This window comes from Lissotriton helveticus, chromosome 7, assembly GCF_964261635.1.
Source record: "Lissotriton helveticus chromosome 7, aLisHel1.1, whole genome shotgun sequence".
Classification (NCBI taxonomy): Eukaryota; Metazoa; Chordata; class Amphibia; order Caudata; family Salamandridae; genus Lissotriton; species Lissotriton helveticus.
In genome coordinates, this window is record NC_136068.1 from 1,031,765,232 (window position 1) to 1,031,781,379 (window position 16,148).

Here is a 16,148-nt window from a genome sequence, read left to right on the forward strand (position 1 = left end):
CGGGAGGCCACTGCCCAGGCCTCCTCCGGGCACTGGGGCAGCACCTGTGCCACCGTATCCCACACAGAGTGGGACGAGCGGCCTAACAGACAAACAGTGTTTACCTACTGCAGTCCCAAGCTGGAGGAACAAAACATCTTGTTCCCAAGTTGGTCCAGCTTTTTGGATTCCCTATCAGGTGGAGCGTTAGGGAATGCACCTTTGGATGTCGAGGCTTGGGCCACCAAGCTCTCAAAGGGTGGGGTGTTGGGAGAGGAAAGTGGTGTCGCCTGGGGCTGGGTGGTGGTGTTGGGCGAACATCCTAGCCACAGGAGCCCCTGTGTTGGGCCTAGACCAGGTCCCCAAAAGGACGTCTGTTGGGGCTTCATTGAAAGGCAGCAGGGGCTCCGAAGAGCTTGCTGCCGGCCGAAGCACCTCTGTCAGGACGTTAGTCCTGACTGCCACCGTAGGTAGCTCAAGGTGGAGAGCCTCAGCCGCCCTACGCAACACAACTATGTATGACGCTCCCTCCTCCGTAGCCATGGTAGGAGGAGATAACATGCCAAGGTCTGGGGAGGTATCTAGACCACTGGTATCCCCCAGCTCCTCTCTCCAGTCCAGATCATAATCCAACTGGTAGGTTAAAGGGTCTCCAGAGCCCTCTGAGTCTTCCTCACCCTCCCCCCTGGCTGCCAATCTGGCTGAAAAGAGCCAGGGTGGAACACAGGCATAAAGTACCCATCAGCGCTGGATCCGTCGGCGGTTGGCGACGGTCCGGCTCCGTGTCCACATCGGGGCGGAAGCCGGGGTCAACGACGGCTGGGGGTCCAGCCGGGGCTGGCTGCAGATGTGGCGCCGGTGGAATCGGCACCGGTGGAGGTATAACGAGGTCGACCAGCCCCGATCCGGATCCAGGCCTGGATCTAAGAGGGCCCTGCAGTGCCGAGGCTTAAGCCGCCGGCGTCGAAGGCCTGGGCACCCAGCCGAGTCTGCAAGTTCCAAAGGTGCGCCGGCGGAGTCAGGCTGCCCAAAGATGGTGTGCATCGCTTCATAGAACTGATGAAGATGGGCAGGGGTCGCTCACGGTCCCGGGAAGGGAGGGAAGGCCGGAGTCGACCATGTGGGCCCCGCACGCGGAGCAGCAGGAGTGGCACCACCAGCACCCTTCGTCGCGTCGGCCGACAAATCAGGGGAAGTCGAAGAGCAACAATGCTTCTTCGACTTCTTCTTATGTTTTGACTTACCTGGCTCCCTGACAGGTCCCTCGACCTCCCACGTGACTGGGACCTCGAGCGACGCGGAGCCGACTGCCGGGCTTAGAGTAGCTTTCGATACCGCTCCCGCAAGACTTCGGGGCCATGGTTCAGCGGTCGGAGCACGACTTGGGGTCATGGTCTCGCTCCAGGCAGTAGAGGCACACGCGGTGCGGATCAGTCACTGAAATCAGTCGGCTACAGGAACCGCAGGCCTTGAAGCCGGGCATCCCCTGTGAACCAGGAGTCGATGGACTCAAAAAATGAAGTCGAGAAAAAGTCAGTCAAAAAGTGATTGGAGGTACCGCTCTCTCCGGATCTGCGCTTGCTGACGAGGAAAAAGAAAGAACTGACGTTAGCGCGCGAGGGCGGCGTCTAAGTAGCTGCTGCGACATCATCCCAGTGACCACAACGCCGAACGCGGAGCCGACGGACGGCACCTTTCGACACGCAGGGGTACTGCTGACAAAAAACTTTCCGGATCCAGTCTGACGCCTGGGGGTAATTCTAAGGTAAGGAATCTATAACTAACTGTTTCTTTCAGATGTTAGGCACACATTTTTAATAAACTCTTACTCATCTCTCTCATGCTTGTGGAATGTGAGCAAATGTATTACGTCCATTTGAATCACTGGTTACACCATTCTCAAAATCACTGGTCTTCAAACTTTTTAATGCCATGCACGCTCGCAGAAAATAATTGTATTTTCCCCCAAAAATGACAAACCTATTTTCTCACATTTATTTCATGAATTGCTAAATACTGCAAACAAACTGGGTAACTTCAGTGAGGCATGAGAGCACACCATCTAACAAATATATACTTAAGTGATATGCAGCAGTGATTTTCAATTGACCACAAAAACAAATGCACAGTGAAACAAACTAAATAAGTAAAACATGTCACGTGGGCTTGCTGGGTACAGGGGCCTTGTAAAAAAGTTATATTAATCCAGGAGCAATGTAAGGTGTTGCTTTTTTGTTTTTTTACAATAAATGCATACGTGAAATTAAAAAATAATATATTTTTAGTTAAAGAGCCAAAATGGGTGAGGTGCTTCAAAGGGTGTCCAATGAATGGCGAAAACAATGAATATTCACACTTGTCTTTTATTAATTAAATATTGTACCAGGATGGTAGTTGGCCCTATGTTATGTCCGACATATTCATAGAGTATTGGCTGTTGAGATTTTGAGTTAATAACTACAATGTTAAAACTCAAAGCTAGATGTCCCAAAACACAATGGGCTGATGGCCAAAACATGAGGTCTGGCAGAAGGTATTGCACTTGGCAACTATAAATACATTTAATATTTCTAACAATGAACATTTGTCTAGTTATTCCTTTCAAAGTTAATTCAAATATATTATTGCCACCATGTTGTGGGCAGACCTTCCGTCTAAAAATGCCCACTGTGATATCCCTTACCAGAATTTTGGTGAGGCTTCAGGGGTAATTTGAAGGCCATCCTTTAACACAAACTCCTTAACTAGTACATAAATGGCAAAATACATTCCAGATTGGACATTATAAAATATCACACAAACAAAGAAGTGGACGAGACCATTCACTGCATTTTAGAAATGTATATATCATGATATTATAGTAAGTGGCTTCATTTTTTACATAAATTGCATATGTGAGACATGAAGCCACTTGCCATAGTATCATTGCATATAAACTGCTAAATATATATGGTATATTGCAGAGCAAAAAGCCCCCATCCCAGCCCCATATTTAGTGGACAGGAACTATGGCCTGGGGTCTTGTCTGAGCTAGAAAGTTCTGAGTATGCCAAAGAGGATGGAATCAAGAGAGGTCGCAACACTGCTCTATGTGGGTCTTGAGCAAAAGTGCAAATAAAGAATGCATGGGTTTGGGCATGGCTTCAGTAATCCTTTCGACCACCCTTGACAAAGAAACCATCATGGCCTCAGATTTCAGTTTTTGGTCAGAAGTATGGTCACCACATGTGGATGGGCAGAGTAGTAGCAGGCAGGTTTTAGTGAGATGAAATGTGCTTTGTGAGAACCAAGCATTTTGACAGATTCGGATAAATGAAACACCGCTGTAATGAGGAGAGGATGTAGCCTTACGGCTAGAGCGGTCAACCTCGAAGCTATGGAACCGGGTTCGAGTCTCGGCAACAACGCTCAACATCTTGTGATTCTGGGCAAATCACGTAATCTTCCCGTGCCCAACAAAAATGAATGTGTCCTTCTGTAAGAAAACTGGTACTCATGTAAAGCGCTTTGATACCCGATGTCTCTGGTCTAGTTTGCGCTATATAAAAACTCCCCCCCAAAAAAATGGTCCAGCAGAGAATTATTTTATACAATGGTTCCAGCTCAATAGTATTTTAGATAATCACTTGCACTGGGACAGCACAACTGTGTATTAGGGCCACACAGTTACTCCTACTTTCCCCAACACCTCAACTTGTGTGGTTCTCAGTGAGCGAAATGCCACAGGAGCTTGGACTCACAGTTCACAATATCGCTGCCATACTCTTGCCCCGAAGCTGCAGGCTGGGTTCTTGCAGGCTTCTTGGACTGGTTGCTCACCCAATTGTTGGAGTCTTGGCCAAGCCATTGCATTCCTCATTCCTGCTCCTTCCCCGGACACTCACTGAAAGCACTGTATGTTGCCTTTCTGCCCACTCCTATGCCACCTACGGGATTCGATAAAGGCCTTTACCTCTGACACTGCCAGTCTAGTAAGTCTCCATCCACTCTCCAGTTTCCTGCAACCCGTAGCTCTATTTCGAGTCTGTGCATTGCACATAAGTCTCTTCATGAACTTCAAGCCACAACAATACTCAGAGCTGCATGAACGGTAAGTTGTTGTGTTGGTGGTATGAATGTGATGAAATCCAATATGGTATCTTAGAGAGCAAAATCATAACCTTGACAAATGTGTATAAACAAGCGCACACACATGGTTTTTGCAAGAGCTTATCCCTTTTAAAATTGCTATGAGATTTTGTTCATGGATAGGACTAATACTGAAGACTCCAAGCTGGAAAAATTATTTTGATAACAAAGAAAAATAGCTAGCTATTTAGATAAACATTAATAAAGCAGCAAAGGTGAGAACAAAAATGTTTGGAACGAGGAATGTCTCTTTTAAAAAATCTGTACTTCTAAACACAGGTGGAGACAAAACAGTATGAATTTATGAATACCAAATATTATCCACAATGGAGAAGGCAATCAGACACAAGAGTTGTAATGGGCTCGTTTTCACCTACTGCTTGTTATTGAAACGTATCACATCTTCAAGGTGATGCATAAATAGATGCATTCTAAGCAAAGTGCGAGTAAGATTTTGGGCCACAAGTCTCACGAAACAGTAAATGGCAATGTATGATCAAGAACATAATATAAGATACTGAAAATACTCTTAACAGAAATAAAAAGCAATTTTGTTAGGTTGCGTACTACTTACCTTGCTCTGGAGAGTGAGATTCTTTTCATTAGCATTGGACAGTTCCCTGAGAAGCTTTGCTTCAATATTAGCAGTTCCCTTCAAGTTAATGAAAACATCAAACATGTAAGACTGGTGAATCAATGCCCAACCAGTAACAATTCGAGATCAAAGAGACTATTGTTTACATAATCGCACTTACTAACCTTCAACATAAACTCAGCATTTGACACACACTTTTGAAATTTTCCTGAAGCCCTAAACAACACACCAACATAACATGCTGCCAGATCTGCATATATCTTAGAAGACACATACACCAACGTATGTAGTACGTGACACCAAGAGACAACATCCATTTCTGTGCTGATCCTTGCTCTCAGCAGCTAAACAAAGCCTCCTGCTGGTTGTTTGCACCTAGCGTGAGACCTGCAGCACATCACATGCTTACACCCACGGAAATAAGTTGGAAAATGAATATCCAGCTTACTTCATTGGCAACATCACCCTCAAGCCAAAGGGAATTCCTACCTCGGTGTTCTTTACACAGTTTAAATTTTGAAGTCTATGCAATGACCCTACAAGATATCAGCATAGGTTGCGCTTGAGTTACGCACGCTGGATAAATAAGGAAATTAGAAGAATACAGCCAAATCAGAGAAGTCTTTTGATTGGGGAGGGGTTTGGGGAGGGGCTGATCTCCTTCCAAACGTACAGGTAGAAGGTTTCCAAAGAGAAAAATGATAGAAAGAAAGTAGACAAAGAAAATGCCTCATTTAAGTCTATGCTAGGAGAGGGAAGATGGTCATTCCCCTGATTTATCAGTGCACTACCCTAGAGAAAGTAAGGCCACAATTAAATACAGAAAAACCTGGAAAAACTAAATCAAGAGGACAACACATGAAAAGGTTTGGAATATGTTTTCACAGATTTTTTGGGATTTGTGGTATATAAAGTTTGTTTTTTTAATAAACATTTCTTTATTGGTTTTCATTTGACAGCCAGTGTTCACATACATAAAAGGGATATACAGTGAAGTTGTCGATGACATTTTAAAAGCTTCTCACCAGCAGTAATTTACTTTTCCTTCAGCATTCTCGTGTAATATTTCATATACACCAAATAAAGTGAACTTAAACTCTTAACTCCCCCCACCCTTAACAAGCTTCTAATTTTTAGTTGTTCCATGTGTTACATTGGGTGTCGGTTCATGGGTAGTATTATTCTAGTCTAATATTGATTACATTCCCTTCATCCCTTATTATTTTGAGTGTTACTAGTATGTTCAGTCATCCTCTGTTTCCTGCCCCTCTCGCCTATCAGGATCTTGCTGTATCTTGGGCCGGACCTATTAATTCCTGTATCATCGTTCCCCAGGCTAAAAGCAACTCTGGCAGTTTCTCATCTCCCCTTGTTTTTCTATGTTCATCTTCTACTGTTGCCCACTCTTTAAGGTCAGCTCCCATTTGTCCCTGGTAGGGCCTCTTGGAGCTAGCCAGTGTATTGCTATCCGTCTTTTAGCCACTGTTAGTCTCAATATTAAAAAACATCTGCTTTGGGTCTCTGGGCAGCAGTCCCAAGAGACAGTTCCTGATCTCTAATAGGACCTTCCATACCGTTACTCGGTTAAGTTGGTCCATCCCATCTGTCCAGTATTCCTTTATCATGGGGCAATACAAGACCATATGCACAAAGTCTGCCTCTGGGTATTGGCATCTGGGGCACTGCGAATCTCGTGTTGGATTTATGTCTAGAAGATACGACTGTCATGTGTATGATGTTGTATTGTATATGTTTGAACCAAGCACAAACTGATACTTTACCGACTTCTCCATGTGTGCGGGCCCAGTCTACAGGAGTCAGAGGCTCCTCACTTGCCATCTGCCATTTCTCCACTACCTTAAGTGGTTTACCTTGTCTATCCGCCCTTGGCGATCTGTATAGATGGGTTACAAACTTGCGCCCCCCGCCATTGTAATCATTGTGACTAGTGTGTGCGTAAGTTCTGGGGCCTCCGGGAATGTTGGCCGAAGTTGTCACGTTGTAGCAGCGAGTATTGCATACTGCAGGAATTGCCCTTCCCCTAGCACAAATGTTTCTATTGCATCCTGGAGTGTGATAAACCTACCCTCAGTGTATAAATCCGACAGCATTAAACAAACCCCTTCTTTCTATTTCCCCACTGACATTGTCTGTGCTATCTGGACAAACTGCGGTACAGTCCAAATATCTAATTCTGGCGCATAGGGTGCTTTTTTAATTAAAGTCTGTACCATGCCTTCCCATATCCTGGCCATCAGTTTGTGGTAAATAAAGTTAACACACTTTAGAGCGTTGCCCTATAGGCAGATACCCTTTTGCCGAAGGAAAAAGAGTTGTAGAAAGCAAGCTTGAGCGTCAAAATTAAACAAAGTAATAATCTGCTTTATAAATTTATGTTTAAAATAAGTAGTAGTCAATGGGTGAGTAAAGTGAGTCTGAAATGATCTAAGGAAAAATTGGATTGTTTTTCAGTTAACCCTTGTATCTGTCCTTGTGTGTGAGTCATTCAGATGCTGAGCGACTTTGTTGCTTGTAATTCCACATGCGATCAGGTTGTAAAAACATGTTATATAGGGCAAAGGAATATAATATAAGAAAGTGTTGGTGTCATTTATTCACTCTGGGCAACAAGAGGAATGCTGGGTTTTAAGGCACTTTGAATAAGCCCCAACCATTTTCCTAAGCAAGCAATGAGCTCTCTTAGGAGTACTGTTTTTGATCCCACTAAGTAATATGGATAAACCCTCATTCTGACATCTAGACAAGTCTCTGAATAAACCGTGGTTTTAGGGGAAAATAGTGGCCCCAATAAACGTATGCTTCATTTGACTACCCACCTCCTTCTCCTGTCTCAGTTCCTTCGCATGCCGTTCTTTTACATTGACATTTTCCAGCTTCGCTTGACTTAAGAGTTCTCCCAGGTCCTGAACCTTCTGTTCAGACAAAGCTAAGGAAGCTTCCGTCAACTGAAGTCTAAATAATGGAAAGAAAAACATCCTGTAACAGACAGTCCTCATGTACTGACCATGGACACTACGATGCAAACAAGATCATAATGGTGAAAAAGGGTAGTAAGGCGTGCACCTCCAAGTGGTATTGGATATGAATGGGTCAGGCAAGTGTGAACTCTGTAGAACAATAAATTGACACATTCCTTGAGAAAATGATGGCCCTAAACGTTACTCACACTTGCTTTTAGTCCCTTCACCATATGGATTTTCTCCTTCATATTACCTTATACGCACACAAGATATTTCTTCATGTTATTTGTTACCAACATAATTAGTGGAAGCAGTAATGCATTTAGAAGTTGTGTTGCAATCAAAAACCACATTTCTATTGTTATAAAATCACATATGCTAGAAAAGAAGTCTCTTTTTATTACAGCTACCATTTATTTCAAGTTGGGACTGTCTTAAAGATACAATTTTAACTCCAGGGGCAATAAAAATAGTGGCCCTTGACTGCACGGCTCGTTCCATCCCCGCCTTTATGGAGGAGCTTGACTCCTTTGGGGCGGTCTCGGGATTTCGTATCAACAGAGGCAAGTCTCTGGTGTTACCACTGGGCAAGAATGCACACCTTCAAAATCATGATTTGGCACAAGGGAGTGGCCTCCAGATTGCCCCCCTCGTTCCTTATCTAGGCATTTCCCTCGCCTCCTCCACGAACTCGACGGTTAAGACCAATTACGAATCCCTTACCACTGCAATCCGGAAAGACACCGCTCGCTGGTCTAAACAACCACTCTCACTTTTGGGGAGGGTGGCGGCGGTGAAAATGTCTATTTTACCTCGTATCCTATATTTATTCCAAACACTTCGTGCTATGCCCCCGCCTGGGGCTTTGAACGAGCTGCAGGATGTTCTTCACCGATTTATCTGGAGCGGGAAACGCGCACGCCTTCGGAAACCACTGTCGTACAGGAGCATGGATGACGGAGGCCTGGGCGTCCCTAATCTATCACAATACTTTCAAGCGGCTCAACTTCGCTATCTGGTAGAATGGCACAGGCCGGAGTCGGAAAAACGGTGGCTCTTCCAAGACAGAGCAATGGCCCAGACATCACTATGGAGAGTTCCGTTTCTCGCTAGACAACATCGCACGCGATATCTCCGAAACTCGCCTATCACTCGCACTGTTCTGCAAGTTTGGGACAAAGTCGCTCTTCCTAGAGGCCTGACGACATTCCCTTCCCCATTCACCCCTATTTTTGACAACCCAGACTTCCCTCCGGGCAATGACTTAAGCGCGTTTCCACAATGGCGCGCTTCTGAATGCCGCTCGGCTGGTCATCTTTTTGATACACGAGGCTTTCTTCCTCTATCAGATATTACCCTGGGATATGATCTGAGGAACCCCCACCTTTTCCAATATTTTCAACTTAGGCATTGGCTCACAGATCCAGCTATTGTCGACAAGGTGGGTCGCCCAATGACGCCCTTTGAGAAATGGCTCCTCACCAAAGATTCAGACAAACGCCTTATTTCCGACATTTATAAAATGCTAGCGCCGACACCCAGCCCAGATAAAACTCCGGGTCAGAGGCGTTGGGAGACTGAAATAGGTAGAGCGCTGACTTCAAAGGAGTGGAAAGAAATCTACTATAGGGCCTCACATACCACCCGCAACACGGCAGCGAGAGAGACCGCTGTGAAGCTAGCAATGTACTGGCACCTCACCCCAGTCCGACTTCATGTGGGAAATCCATCACGTAGCGAATACTGCTGGAGACATTGTGGTGAACGCGGCACTTTAACTCATCTCCTCTGGGAGTGTCGAGAGGTTCGTGGCTACTGGGAGGCGGTGCTGGATGATATTGACTCCTCCTTTGCAACTGAGGTCCCGCGCTTCCCAGCCTATACCATCCTGGGACTCCCCAATGCACTTACATTCCCCCTGAAATCACTACGGGGCCGTCAGATGGGAATTGCCATGCAGGCGGCCACACAACACATCCTGTCCCTCTGGGGTTCGGCGACTAAACCTACTCACACAGGGTGGTTACATAAACTTTGGTTCACACTGGGGATGGAACGCATGCACGCTACCCTTACACAATCCCCCGTTGCTTTTCAGAAAACATGGACGCCACTACTGTCCCTTTTGTCCAAGGAATTTAATGAGGTCACCTGTCCTAAATACCTCCAACTTCTTCGCCTCACAGATCCCACACCTACTCTCTGGTGATCCCCGGACTATTGAGGTTCTCCTCTCTCAGCTGATCTGCAGACTCCGTTTGGACGCATGGCACACTGGTTGGGGTGGTTGGGGTGGCGGGGGGGAAAAGGGGGGTTCGGGCTGTTTAAGGGTTGTTGGTTGCTCCTTATCCTACTCTGCTTTCTTGCATCGCATAATACTTGCCTTCATGATGCTGCTTATCACTCCTGGCGTATGTGCATTACTATGTATATCTCAACTAGGGAAGACTTGCTAGTCTGTCCCGCCAGCCTTATATACTGCCTGCTTTTGCAATGTGTCGAAATGTTTGCTATTTCTTTTATTGACAACTCCAATAAAATACATTTAAAACAAAAAAAAAAAAAAAAAAATGTATACATTTTCAAATCGGCAGCAAAGGCTATGCAATACTAAATGTAGGAAAGTGCCCCTTTTTGACATGGTCACCCCACTTTTTGCTCGGTATTTGATGCAATTTTAACTGAAGTGGACTGGGTTCCTGCTAACCAGGTCCCCGGTGACAGTGCTCTTTCCATAAAAGAAGATAACTGCGCAATTGTTCCCCAATTGCCAAGACCTTAAGCATCCTTGTAAGTTCCTAGTAAATGGTACCCCTGATACCTAGGGCAAGGGTACTAAAGACTGCAGCATAGGGGCTGCAGCATCTATTATGCCACCCTAAGAGAGCCACCACCGCACTCATGCAGACTGCCATTGCAGGCTGCGTGAGATGGTGCAGACAGAAGTGTAAACATGACGTGGCATACACCCTGTGTGCCATGCTCACAAACACTGCAAGCAATATATGCAAGTAACCCCTACAGCAGGCCTTATAGCACTAAGACAGGATGCATTTAATTACATATGTGGATATATCTGCATGAGCAGATATGCCCATGCACTGTCTAGTTCAATTACGAGATAGTACAAGTGAACAGAGAAGCCATCTTAAGTATATGTACTGGGTACTGGTCTTTACGAGTTTCCCAGCAACATGATGGCTTCACTGAAACCTATAGTGTTTGGTATCAAACACCTTGTCTTAATAAATCCATACTGATACAAGTTGTGGATTTATTAAGACATGCACCCAGAGGGCACCTTCTAGGTGCTCCCTAAAACCCTACAGCCTCTAGTGTGCTGAATGACTGGTGTGGTCTAGTCAGTCAGCATGGTGGTCAGTCAGACTGGTGTAGTCCAGACAGATTTCTGACCCCTTGCAGGTGAGAGCCCACACTCTCTGAGGTCAGAAACAATGCCTGATCCGAAGGAAGGTGTTCGCATCTCCTCCAGCAGGATGGATAGTGATTTAGCGTATCAGGGCCAGGGACTTCAATGTTCCTGCTGCCTTTGAAGTGCAAGCCCGGGTTTCCCCAGACATGAGAGATGCCACCCCCAGCCCTGAGACCCATTTGGCACCAGGACAGGCGAGGAATTAATATGCAGGGAGGTATGGTGCATTACCAGACCAATAAGATAAGGAGAGGCAAGAACTGTGGACCAGAACCAAACTTGGCGCCAAACCCTGCCTGCTTGCCTGCTGTCCAGATAACTGAGACAACAACTCTTCCTGCAGCTGTGCAGCCTCCAAAACCCTGAGAGAGCTGCCAGCCCTTCATAAATCAAGTCAGCATCTCCCTTGAAGTAGAGGAGCTACTCTCCTACATCCTGCAGGCACCGATGGCAAGCTCCGACGGTTTACCGAACTGCTGAACCCCCAGACTCACTGATGCAGCAGCCACCAGAATAGGAAGTGATCTGTGCTCCCAGAGGTCAACCCAGTTTCCTCAGCAAGTAATAAAACACTAGATCCTCGAGGAGCCCTCCAGCACCAATACCCGGGGTACAGGACCTCTTGCACCAGCCAAGACATATTGGTAGTCCAATCAGGACACTGACTCTACAGTGAACGACCAGCCGACAAGGGGCATCGGCACTGGAGAAGCCAGCCATGAGAGTGGCCCAGTTGTCCTGTGGTCATCACCCAAAGTAAAGGCCTCGGACAGCCACAACCCACCAGACAAAAGACCACTGCCCCTGAGCCCACAGCCTGAGTTCAGCCAAACCGACGGTGTCTCTAGCATCCAGAGACCTCCCCAAGACCAAGCTCACCTGTGAGTTCCAACTGACTGATCCCCCCAGTCCCTGCCTGCAGCTTCTCTGTGCAAGCCCTTTGAAACAGAGTGCCTTGAACCGCTGCGACTCGCCGGACCAAAGACCACTGCGCACAAGCCCCACAGCTTGAGTCCATTTCGAAAGACGGTGCATCCCAGCTCCAGAGACCCTAAAGAACTCAGCCCCCAATTTTGGTTGGACCAGACTGGTCTCCCAGTCCCAACTTGTAGCTTCTTTTTACATGTACTGTTCCCCATTGATTTCGATGGAGCTCCTGAAACCCAAAAGCACCTCTGCACCCGGACGTCCCAGAGCCAACCAAGGTGACCTGTTGGTGCTGACTAGGACCTTGACCCCATCTACCTTAAGTCCAGAAGATCAGTCCTGTAAGTCATTGGCAAGTGACAGTATGCAGTATATGTTTTCTCCATATGATTACATTACTTCTTACTCTGCAAATACTGTACATTTTCTATCGCTTGTAAAATCAATGTGTCAAAAAGTACTTAACTAAGATTGAAGTTCTTCGTGTTAAAAAAATATATGAAATGTGTTATTTATCTAAATTTGTCTCGAGCTGCTTCTTGAGTAGGCCTCATTTATTGACTCTCTGTGTATGTTCAGCAAATGTATAATCACTACCCTCTGATAAGCCTAAACTGCTCATCTACACTTCATTAACACTGCCCTCTGATAAGCCTAAACTGCTCACCCACACTATCACAACAGAGAGCATTTGGGATTATTAATTTAAACCCTGTCAGCCAATAAGGTTTGTCTGGGCTTTCTACATACTGTACCGCTTTTTAGTGCACCACATAAAAAGCCAGCTTCCTACATTGGTGGCAGCGGTGGAATATTAGACTTTATCATTTGCTGATACCACTTGGTCAATAGGAGATTCCAGAATAAACCCACAATTGACTTTAGTAAGAAATTATTTTTTGATTTTTCTTAATTATCGAATCTGGATTGTTAGGTCCCTATGTTAAGTCCGCCAGTGTATGTTATTAGAAGGTTAAAAAGTATACTAGTAGTTAAGCCTTAAAATTGTTAGGATTTTTTTTTAATCTTCATCAAAAAAAGTCCCAACTTCAGTAAAACCTCAGAGAATAGAGTTGAGGACCTCAACCTGACCCCTTAACTGCATTTAGCTTGAAGCAACTTAAGGACCTCTGCATGGCTTAAAGGACTCCAACTGGACCCAAACAAACCAAAGCACAACTTCAGGAGTTGATTGCTGAGTTTGATAAGGCTCAGGCAAGAGAAGAAAACTTTGACACTATCGAAGAAGACCCTATCAGTGAAGATCAGACTAGTAATGGTACTCAGGGGGATAGATTCCCTTCCTACAGCACAGAGGAAGAGGATAACTGTAGAAACCTCTTACCTAAATATTTATCTACTGTTAGGCCAGGCCACTCCAGGCCCCTAGAAGAACTACAGGATCCAGACCAGGAACTGGAGAGACTAGCCAGAAGAGTAGCCCTGGAGGCCAAAATCCTGACCATAGAGAAAGATAGGGCTAATATGGGCCATGAACCTATGAATGGTGGCAACAACAAGGTAAACAGAGATAGGAAGGAAACGTGTGATCTCAAATTACCCAAAGGGACCGTCCCCAAATATATTGAGGTGATGATATCACAAAATGGTTTGCAGTATTTGAGAGGGCTTGTAAAATGAGAAAACTCAACAAAACGTTTTTATCAGGTAAATACAGGGATAAACTGACACTTAATGCGAAAGATGCTGAGTCCTACGACCTCATAAACATAAAGGATACCATGATTGAGGGCTTGGACTCACCACTGTGGAGTATAGAATTAAGTTCAGCGAGACGCACAAAAACTCGAGTCAGTCCTAAGTTGATTTTGTAGACTTTTCAGTCAAAACACTGGGTGGTGGTTAAAAGGGTGCAAGGCTATGATGGGCTTTATAATCTACTTATGAAACAGCATCTGTTAACTGTACTTCTGAGAAATTGCATCAATACTTGGTGGACCTAAGTTTGATTTCTCACCAGGAGTTGGGGAAGAATGCTGACCTCTAGGTCGACTATGGTGTCCAAAAAGTCTCATGGAGGGGGTAACCAAAAGAAAGGGATTGCTAATCGCCCCCAAGTGAAAGTGGGAAAGTATAAGGAAAAAAGTAAAGAGTCTTCTAAAGGCCCCCAAAACCTGTCCAGGAGGGTAGGCCAGAGACATTTCCAAACCGAAGGTGTGTACCAGGTTAAGAACTGGGATCCAAAAAAGGCTTGGTGTTTTAAGTGTAAAGCCAATGGATACCAGACTGGGGACATATCCCATCCCAAAAAAGCTTCCTCTAGTGTACCCCCAGTTAACACTGGGGTGGGGAGTCTCCAGATGGGATCCTTGGGGTGCCCTAAGCAGGTTAGAAGGCACACTGAAGCTACTCTAATCTAAGAGAGTAGGGTGGATGTAGCTGCCTCAGCTGTCTGGATTAGTAACCTGGAGAAATACAGACAACAGCCACATATGAATGGGGTTAGGGTGGAAGCACCAGTGAATTCAGGTGCAAGTGTCACCATGGTGACTGAAAAACTGGCATTCCCAGAGCAGGATTTGGCTTGACAAACTTATCCAGTCACCAATGCTGATAGACAAACTACGATTCATCCTATGGCTATGCTGTCTTTAGAGTGGAGAGGGCTTACTGGTCAAAAGTAGGTGGTTGTGTCTTCTGCAATTCCTGTTGAATATCTGCTGAATGATCTGGAGACCTTAGCATGAGCTGAGGAAGAGCCACAAATCCATGAAGTCATGCTGGGAATACTTGAGTGGGTGTGCGTTAAAACCAGAGCACAGACAGAGGGACAAATTTCATGTCTGGCTACCTAAAAGCCATGTAGGTCAAGTGTGGAGAAACACACAAGTTTGCCACCCTACATCACCCACAAACCATAGGTCTGGTTGAGAGAGTCAACAAGACCATGAAAGGTATGATCATGGGACTCCCTGCAAAACTCAGAAGGAGATGGGATGCCCTTTTGCCGTGCCTGTTTTTCGCCTACAGAGAAGGGCGTGGGCTTTAGTCCCTTTGAACTTCTGTTTGGTCAGCCTGTGAGGGGACCGCTCTCTCTAGTGAACGAAGGCTGGGAGAATTTTCTCAAAGAGCATAAGCAAGAAATTTGTGGATTGTGTGCTTGGCCTACATTCAAGGATGGCTGAATATGTGGGTAAAACAAGTAAAACCTTGGGGCAAGCCAAGTACTCCAGAAGCTCTGGTATGACTAAAAGGCTGCACTCATGGAGTTCCAACCAGGCCATGAGTATGGGTGTTGGATTCTGCACCATCAAGTATCCTACAAGACAAATGGAGTGGTCCTCACCCTATTTGAGAGGAAATGTGAGGTCACCTACATGCTTGACCTAGGAACGTGTAGGAACCCTCACAGGGTCATCCACGTAAACCACATTAAACCTTTCTTTGACAGGGCTCATGTGGCCATGCTGATGTTCACTGATAGGGATCAGGAAGAAGAGAGTGAACCTCTCCCTGGCCTCCTTTACCACAGTCCTAAAGATGGGTCTGTTGAAGGAGTTGTCTTCCCAGACGCACTCTCTGCCCAACAGCAAGCTGACGTCAGACAAGTTCTGAGCCAGTATGCTGGGCTCTTTTCCCTAACCCCTGGTCAGACAACCTGGTGTACCAATCATGTGGACACAGGAGACAGCCCACATGTCAAAAACAAAATATACAGACAGTCTGACCAAATTAAAGAAAGCATCAGAGCTAAAGTCAGCAAAATGCTAAAGTTAGGGGTGACTGAGCCTTCTGAAAACGTCTGGGCTAGTCCAGTGGTCTTAGTCCCAAGCCTCATTCCAAGGGTGGTAAACCAGAGTGGAGGTTTTGTGTGGACTAAAGAGGTCCCAATACTGTCACCAAGACAGATGCACACCCTTTCCCAAGAGCTGATGAATTAATTGACAGGTGGGGGGCAGCGACATTTCGCAGTACCTTTGATTTGACATCAGGGTACTGGGAGATTGGGCCAACTTCAGGAGCAAAAGAGAAATTAGCATTCTCGACCCCAGATGGACATCACCAGTTCATTGTAATGCCATTTGGATTAAAGAATGCCCCTGCCACCTTCCAAAGGTTGGTGAATAATGTCCTTTCTGGGTTG

General features: G+C 45.8%; 1 protein-coding gene across 5 annotated transcripts in view; it reads right to left on the minus strand.

Moving 5' to 3' along the window:
• Positions 1-16,148, minus strand: part of LRRC45 (leucine rich repeat containing 45) — a 446,362-nt gene that overhangs the window by 231,568 nt on the left and 198,646 nt on the right. For all 5 annotated transcript variants that reach the window (XM_078653779.1, XM_078653776.1, XM_078653775.1 and 2 more), the window contains 2 exons: positions 7,540-7,675; positions 4,682-4,759 (listed from right to left, as the gene is read on the minus strand). In XM_078653779.1, coding sequence (XP_078509905.1) covers positions 4,682-4,759; positions 7,540-7,675 — 214 coding nt within the window. The remainder of the gene's footprint in view (positions 1-4,681; positions 4,760-7,539; positions 7,676-16,148) is intronic.